At 38.8% G+C, this 8,845-nt stretch overlaps 1 protein-coding gene across 1 annotated transcript; it reads right to left on the bottom strand.

Annotated features, from left to right (window-relative positions):
• Positions 1-957: 957 nt before the first annotated feature.
• LOC132648994 (olfactory receptor 4K3-like) lies at positions 958-1,899 on the bottom strand. The gene has a single exon (XM_060371638.1). The coding sequence runs from the start codon at positions 1,894-1,896 to the stop codon at positions 958-960; it is 939 nt and encodes a 312-aa protein (XP_060227621.1). The 5' UTR covers positions 1,897-1,899.
• Positions 1,900-8,845: the final 6,946 nt, after the last annotated feature.

Raw genomic sequence — 8,845 nt, 5'->3', positions numbered from 1 at the left:
ATACAACATGAGAATTTTTCCTGTGCTGCAAATCTGTCTAAACAATTGTCGAGCTATATTTTAGGTAATTGGACTAGAGAATTCGATACTAAAATGGAGCAGCTGAGAGTGGCCATTGTCACAGTAAATTCTACCAGAGTGGACGCGCGACTAGCCACAGGATTATCAACATGGATTGCTGCAGCCATGAATCATCTGAAGGAATGGGCGGGCATGGGAGCATTAGCAGGCCTTCTGGTGTTGGTCTCCTTGGTTTGCCTGTGGTATATATGCAAGATTAGAGTCTCACAACAGTGTGATGCAGCCATGATCATTCAGGCCTTTACAGCCATTGAAGCAGGACATTCTCCCCAAGCATGGTTGGATACCATAAAAAGCTAAAATGATACGCTCAGGATGCGAGGCTAAGCACGGCACTCAGGGTCAGCTGCTTTCGACCCAGAGAAGAGTATGTCTGATTGCATGCGGGTTGATGCCCCAGGTCCCGCCTCTGAGAAAAAGGTATAGGACGGGTCTGATGCTCTTTGGGTGGATGACACCTAAATGAACATCGGTACAAAGTCCCAATTTATTTCTAATATCAGAGATCAGACCTCTACTCTTGCCTGATGCGTCTAAAACAAAAAGGGGGAACTGTAGAGAGCTGCGGAATGCTATGCCTTAAAGATGGAGCTGGTTTCTGCCTTCCACCTTCCCGATGGTGAGTGCTCTCTGTCAGGAACAACTCCACATTTGGCTAAGGCCGAGGATCTGGCTTGCTTCCATGTATGTGGACCTATCTGCATTGCCCACGTGGCACACCTGGGTTGGCTACCCAGAGGCTATTTAAGCTGTGGGCTGGCTTTCCCCAGGGTCCAAGGATTGTTCAAGGTTCCTGAATAAACTGCATTGAAAAAAAAAATCTATTTCAAACAGTCAGTTTCACTATGTTCAGTAATTAGTACAGATATCTGGATATTAGAAATTTCCTTTGGGACCAAAATAGTTGCTTATGAATCTTTTCATGGCATTTTTCATGTCTTTATTTCTCAGAGTATAAATAGCTGGGTTGAGGAGAGGTGTGAAAACAGAGTAAAACACAGCAAGAAATTTATCCAACCAGGTGATATTGAGGGGCCACACATAGATGAAGATGCAAGGTAAAAAAAAGATCATCACCACTGTGATGTGGGCAGTGCACGTGGACAGGGCCTTATGTGCCCCAGCTTTAGAGCTCTGCTGTACAGTGATTAGGATATATGTATAGGATATGAGCAACAGAATAAAGCAGGTTACAGCCACAACCCCACAGTCAGCATTTGTTAGAACATCCAAAACAGGGGAATCTATGCAAGCTAGCTTGATTACCAATGGCATATCACAGAAAAAACTGTCTATTTCCTTAGGTCCACAAAATGGCAGCTCCACAATCACTACCAGGTGACTCATGGCATGTACAAATCCAGTTGTCCAGGAACTCAACACAAACCCAGTACATCTCTTCAGGTTCATGATGGTGAAGTAATGCAGTGGCTTGCATTTGGCCACATAGCGGTCATAAGCCATTATCACCAACAACACCATCTCTCCTGCAGCGATGCAGTGAGCAAAGAAGATCTGACACATACAGCCTGCAAAGGAAATGGTCTTGTTTTCCCTGAGAAAGTCTGTGATCATTTTAGGAGTGGTGATCGTAGAAAGCCACATATCAACAAAAGACAGGTTGGCCAACAGGAAGTACATGGGAGAATGCAGATGCGGGTCAGTGATGATTAAAACCAGAATGGTAATATTTCCAGAAACAATGAGAAGATAAAGCATTAAAACTATCATAAAGAGTGAGAGCTGAATATTCCATGAGTTGGAAAGTCCCCAAAGTATAAATTCTGACACCACAGACTGATTGCCCTCACCCATTTTTCTCAGTATGTCTTCAGAAGTAACCTGCAAAGAAAGAAAAATTATTAACTAGAGAAATGCTGTAGGCTATTTTCTTTGTAGAATTAGACATTCGTATTGAAACTCATCTGAGTAGAATTGGATAAATTGAAGATAAATCTAAGGCAAGAATGAGTAACATTGCTGCCTGAGGTGAAAGCTAATGAGTCAAGCGCATGAAGAGAAGCATTATGTGTGACTGTTATTCACATGCTCTATCAGCAATTTCTTTTTAAGAGAGCAGTGAGTAAAGCAAGAGAGCAACGTAAAAACCCCAAAATGGATGCTGTTTCATTGAGAAAAATTGTCCAAATGTGTTACTAGTGTTCATGAAATTCCATAACAAAAATAAGAATTAAATTTGGCAGCTGAAGGGGAAATACAGCAAAATTCAGTAAAAATGGTATTATAAGATATTACCATTTTGTCAGACTCTATAATGATTTCTTTGAGCATCAGTAGAATAATATCTGTGTCTTCTCTGGGATGGTGGAGGCTCCTGGGAGTCTATGGTGGTGACCCTAGCTGAGACTCCTAGAAGCAGGGGTTATGGAGCATGCTGTGGTCCCCTCCTGTCGACAGGGGGAATTTACAATAGAAGAAGAGAAACACCAACCCACCCATAAAACCTTCGACCTATCCAATCATTGACTTTCCTAACTTGAGTCCCATGCTATGAGAGAGAGCCCACGCATGACAGTATTAATAATATTTTGCTATACTTACAGGCAGGAAACCGGCATAACTGTCATCTGAGTGGCTTCACCCATCAGCTGATGAAAACAGATGCAGAGAACCACAGCCAAAGAGTTGGCATGGCTTAGAAAGTCTTATCGAAGAGGGGGAGGAAGGATTAAAAGAGCCAGAAAAATCAAGGATACAACAAGAAAGCCTACAAAATCAACTAGCCTGGGCCCAAAGGGGCTCATTGAGACTGAACCACAAGAAGAGAGTGTCTATGGGCCTGACCTGGGCCCCTCACACATATATAAAAGATGTACAGCTTAGTCCTCATGTGGGACCTCTTACAGCAGCCTCCATGGCTGTCTCTGACTCTGCTGTCTGCCCATGGATCCCTTTCCCCTAACTGGATGACATTGTCTACCCTCAATAGAAGAGAATAATCCCATTCCTACCACAACTTGATATGCCAAGGAGGGTTGATATTCTTGGGATGTTTCCTCTTCTAGGAGAAAGGGAGGGTGATATTAGGGAAGCGGAGGGCAGAAAGAGGCCCTGGGAATAGAGGTGGAAGGGGGAGTTCTTATCGGGATATAAACTAAAGTAACTAATTGATTAATGAAAAATACAATTTTAGCTTAAAGCTTGAAAGGACATGTTGGAAAAACCTTAGGTGGGAAGCATACAGAAGGTGCTATAACATACACACAGGCATGAGATATAAATACAAAGTTCACAGATATTCATTAATAAATATATATAATAGATTTTGTTTGCTCAACTAAACTGATTAACAAATACTACTACAAACACCAGTGTAAATGGATTGAAAGCACAAGGCAAGTCATAGTCAGACCTGATCACTGCAAGTCACATTTACTTCAATCTCAGCCATTTCTGACAGGAACTCAATGGCAGGCTCTTTGACCTCCCCACCTCTCAAGGGAGGAGCAGTCCTGCTAGGCCACAGAGGAGGACTTTGCAGCCAGTCCTGAAGACACCTGAAAAAACAGGGTCAGATGAAAGGGGATGAGGTCCTCCCCAATCAGTGGACTTGGAAAGGGGCAGGGAGGAGCTGAGGGAGGTAGGGTGGGATTTGGAGGGAATGAGGGAGTGGGATACAGCTGGAATACAGAGTTAGTAAAATGTAACTAATAATAAAAAATTAAATTAAATTAAAAAAAATTAGCGTAAGAAAGCCAGTAAGAAACACTAAAAAGAAAAAAAAGAGAGAAAATATTGATCTTAAATTGCATAAACTAATCATGAGACCACTTCAGATTTTGAAATACTTTAGTTTCATGACATAAACAACACCTATCATCATCCTATCACTAGTATATATTTCCTTATTGTTTTGCTTTTCTACTGATCATCTATGTTATTGTAAAGAACAGAATGAATTACATAAATATGTCAACAAGGTTGTCCTTTGACTATCAGCCTTGGATGAAGTGGAAGTTATGCTTCCAGTGAGCAGCAGTTATTCACCTCAAGGCAGGGTGCTTATGCTAGTATAGTGAACAATACTGAAACCAGGCGGTAAACAGTCATTGATCACTTTTTTTCCCTTAAGTAATTTTCATGGTGCTTTTCAACTTGGGGTCTCATTTTATCCTAGAGCAGGTGAACAATAAAATCCTTGATGCCATCATCAGAATTATTTTAAGTTCCTGTTTTCTGTCATCACCAAAGTGTGGAGAAGGAATGCAAGACAAGAAAAAGTTATCAAGGCATCAGGCAGCATATCCATCTGCTAAAGAAAGCTGATGGAATAAATAAATACACATGCCTTACAAAGATATGCCCAATATCTAAGCAAAATACGCTGATCACACAATGAAGAATTAGTATTCCTTGATATATATTTAATTTTATTACATATCATAAAGTTTAGGGTCAAGTTAAACTTTTTGTTCATTTTTATATTGTTTCTTTTATTTTTTAAAAAAGTTATAATATAATGACAATATTTCTCTCCTTTCTTCCCTCCAGATTCTCCCATATACTGTTCCTTGTTCTCTGTCAAATTCGTGGGAAAACAAGGTACCTTAAATCAACAGATTGAAGCTCATAGGAATTCAAAAATAATGAAGAAGAAAGCAGAGGGCTACATGTGTCTTCACCAAGTATTCAGCATGTAATAGTATAGATTTCATTCTTATAATTATATGAGACTCTTGAATAGATGTGTGAGTTTCTGATTCTTGTGCCTTTTCTTGGGGCTCTTTGATTTTACAGTTGGCTTCTCTTATCCTACTTGGATATGATAGTATTTGGTTTATCTTAATATTTTTTATTTTGTTATCCTTTGTTGTTATCTGTTAGAAGCCTGTCTTTTTTTTGTTTGTTTGTTTGTTTTTGTAATGAGAGGCACAAAGGGAGAGGATCCAAATGAGAGACAATGTGGGTAGGAAGTCAGAGAAATAAGGGAAGGGAAAAAGCATATTGAGACTATATTGTATGATTAAAAAAAAATCTGAGTAATAAAAAAGGAGAAAAAGGAAATCACAGCCTACCTTTTATTAATATTTTTATACATACAAATTATTCAGCCTGTGTAATGTTACTTGTATGCATGTTCTCAGGATGACCACTTGGTACTAGATATCCAGTTGGCGTGCTCTTTCCTGGGACACACTGCTTCTTATGCTCTCAGGAATCTTTATTTGGCTGTGATTTTTTTGCATAGAATTAAGGATTCCTTGGATTTCACCCCTTCCACTATACCATGTCTCTTGGTGTTGGCTTTACTGAGCTCAATTTTTACATTCATGGTAGAATTATGGCACTACCAAAGGAAATTACTAAGAAAGTGCATTCATTTACAGAGCATTGTCAAACTGTACTTTGGGACCTCTGCTGCAAAGCTGAACCAAGTCTCAAGCAATGCCTTTTAAAGTGTCTCCTCAGCTGGGCACAGTGGTGCATGTCTGTGTTCTCAGCATTCAAGGAGGAAAAGGTCCGTGGGCCTCTGTGAGTTCGAGGTCAGACTGTTCTACAAAGTGAGTCCAGTATAGCCAAGACTACACAGAGAAAACCTGCCTCTAAAAAACGATGATAGATAGATAGATAGATAGATAGATAGATAGATAGATAGATAGATAGATAGTCTTCTCTAGTATTATAGAAGTAGGACTGTATTGTCAGCAGACCTCTGTGAACGTAAAAATCTTAAATGGCTGATACATAGTAGTGACTGTACATGATCAGTTCTGTTTTAATGCTGTTAATCAGAATGTTTTATATCCACATGATTTTTGAGAAGCTAGTAAAAATGATGCCAGATATTACAGGAGCTTAAATAATATTACACACTCAATTTAATGTGCTGTGAAATCATAGAATAAAATACACACATGGGCATTACACCTCTCTAATATCCAGAGCAAAATGGTGCATGAATTGTTCCCTTTAATCTTATTTCCTACTGTGTCTTGAAACAATATGATTCATAAAGTTATGGCCAATATTCTGATGTTCAGCTGAACTCTGTTTAAGATATACATGCTCATCTATATGTATATATAGTATATTTGAACATATGTATTTATATCTGAAAATATTTTTCTATTTGCACATACATATTTTACATATGGAAATGCATATTTATAAATATATAAATATACATACTTATATTTAACTTATTAGCAATTTTCCTAAAAATCTAATGTTAGCTTTTACATTAATTAACATAAAAATTAGTGAAGGAAAACAAGCTGAATTATCTCTCTAAAAGTCTAAAAGCAAACTATACTATGTATATGTGAAATATACAAATGCATGATTCATATTTGATATTCAATTTTTTTCAGGAACATAATAACCACTTCACCCGCTCTTTTTTTGCCCAGGACTTTTTTATCACGACTGACTAAGACCTATTGAATACAATCATTTAAAGGGACTCTGCAATTTTTGCATTTAACTTAGTAGAAATTCTCTTAGAATATCTAATGTTTTTATGTTGAGAAATACAAAAAGAAACTGATTATCTTTTTAAGATAAGAAACTTGACTTATCTTTTTAAGAGTCTAGAAGCAAACTGTTTATTTTCTTGTACTTTTCCATGCATTTCTGTACTGAATGCCTTTTTGAGCTGATTCCCACAATAACCACTCAGAATGCTTTTCTTTTTATGCCCAATTCTATTCTGAAAGTTTTCTTATCTGCTATGCACTCCTTGACTCAAAACTATTCTGTCTGGTTAACATGAAGTGAATATTTGTAAAATGTTAACTGTATACTACTCTAATAGATTATCTGATTAAAAATGGCGAGCATCTGAGGCAGACTCGAGGATTCATGGAATAGAAGTGGGAAAAAAACCCACAATATTGGACTCAAATAGAAGAAAGTCAAAAACACATTCTGAACTTAATATATAACATACAATGGTAAAAAGAGATAACTAGAAATATTTTATTAATTACCTAAAAGAAGGATATCAGAGAGCTGACTTACCAAAATCACAGCTTTCTCTTGGGTCATATTTTCTTCCCGTCTGATGTGGGTTTATAAAGAGATTCATGCATATCAAGACGTCTTTCCACCTGGCCCAATCCTTCTTCACTTCACTGTCCCCTGTGTGTTCCATGTCACCTTTTCTGTTTCCTGAACAAAATGAGAACCTAAGAAATAATTATCTTGGACATCCTTAGGGATTTCTCCATTAGCAATGATACTGAGTACTGCAAATTTGTGAAAATGGGAAAATGACAAGTAAAACTTCCTATTAGTCATCTCAGCACTGATAATTTTATTGAACTTTTCGAAATTATTCACTTCATTTATAAGGAATTTAAAAAACAGCTTGCAGCTGCCTGGTCTGTTCCTGTAACAATATAATCTAAGTGACTAAAGAATTTCAGATTTTGAGGCCACGTGCTAATCATGAGAGATATGTCAAGAACAAAACTTGTGAAGTGAACATAATTCCCTAAAGCATAACCAAACCTTCAGCAGAGTGCAGGGAATCGTATGAAAGGGGCAGTTAGTATGACCTGGAGAGGACAGGAGCTCCACAAGGACCAAATGTACCTGGGCACTGGGGTCTTTTGTGAGACTGTATCTCCAACCAAGGACCATGTATGGATATAACCTAGAACCCCTGCTGGAATGTAGCCCATGTAGCTCAGTATCTAAGTGGGTACCCTAGTAAGGGGAACAAGGACTATTTCTAAAAGGAACTCAATGGCTGGCTCTTTCTAGGCCACAGAGGAGGACATTGCAGCCAGGCCTGAAATACCTGATAAGCTAGGGTCAGATGAAAGGGGGAGAGGTCCTATCAGTGGACTTGGAAAGGGGCAGGGAGATGATGAGGGAGGGAGAGTAAGATTGGGAGGGTACAAGTGAGAAAGATACAGCTGGGATACAAAGTTAATAAACTGTAACTAATATTAAAAAATTAAAAATTTAATATAAAAAAATAAAAGAAACAACCCATGGTGAAAAAATCTGGTCACATTACTGATGAAGCATGATCTGTAACTGTATGTGATATTAGCAGGTATGAACTGATGCAATAACTATGAACGCTATGGAATATAAACATTTCCTTTGTTGATTTTAGAAAATTGACTTGATATGGGGTTACAATAAATCCTGCTGATTGTAAAATAAAAGTACTACATGTGGATTTGTTTTTGCCTGTTAGGTAAAATTTATATTAATTAATTAATGTATTTATTTATTTATTTTTATAATTATTTTATTTACCCCCCCATTCGTTCCGCTCAGTCTTGCCACACTTACCCTTCTTCCTCCATCCCCTCACTATTTTTCCCCAGAAAAGGGGAGCCCTCCCTACCCCATATTATCCTTCCCCAGCACATCCAATCACATCAGGTCTGAGCATATTTTCACCCCCTGAGGCCAGGCAAGGCAGCACTGCTAGGGGGAAGTGATCCAAAAGCAGGCAACAGAGTCCCTGTTAGAAACAGCCCTCACCCCTCCACTTGCCAGGCATCCATATGAAACCCAAGTTGCTCTAGGTCCAGATCATGCATGCTCCTTAGTTGATGTCTCAGTCTCTGCAAGACCCCATGGGACTGCGTTAGTTGTCTCTGTTGGTCTTCTTGTGAGTCTCCTGTCCCCTCCATCTCCTTCCATCATTCCTCCTACACTTCCACAGGACCCCCAGATTTCCACCACGTGCTTGGCTGTAAGTCCCAACACCTGTCTCCATCTGCTGCTGGCTGAACCCTCCCAGAGGACAGCCATATTAGGCTCCTATCTGCAAGTATAG

The sequence above is a fragment of the Meriones unguiculatus genome, chromosome 18 (genome assembly GCF_030254825.1).
Source record: "Meriones unguiculatus strain TT.TT164.6M chromosome 18, Bangor_MerUng_6.1, whole genome shotgun sequence".
NCBI lineage: Eukaryota > Metazoa > Chordata > Mammalia > Rodentia > Muridae > Meriones > Meriones unguiculatus.
Note: the sequence above shows the minus strand (reverse complement) of the source record. Positions and strands in the feature narration are given on the sequence as shown.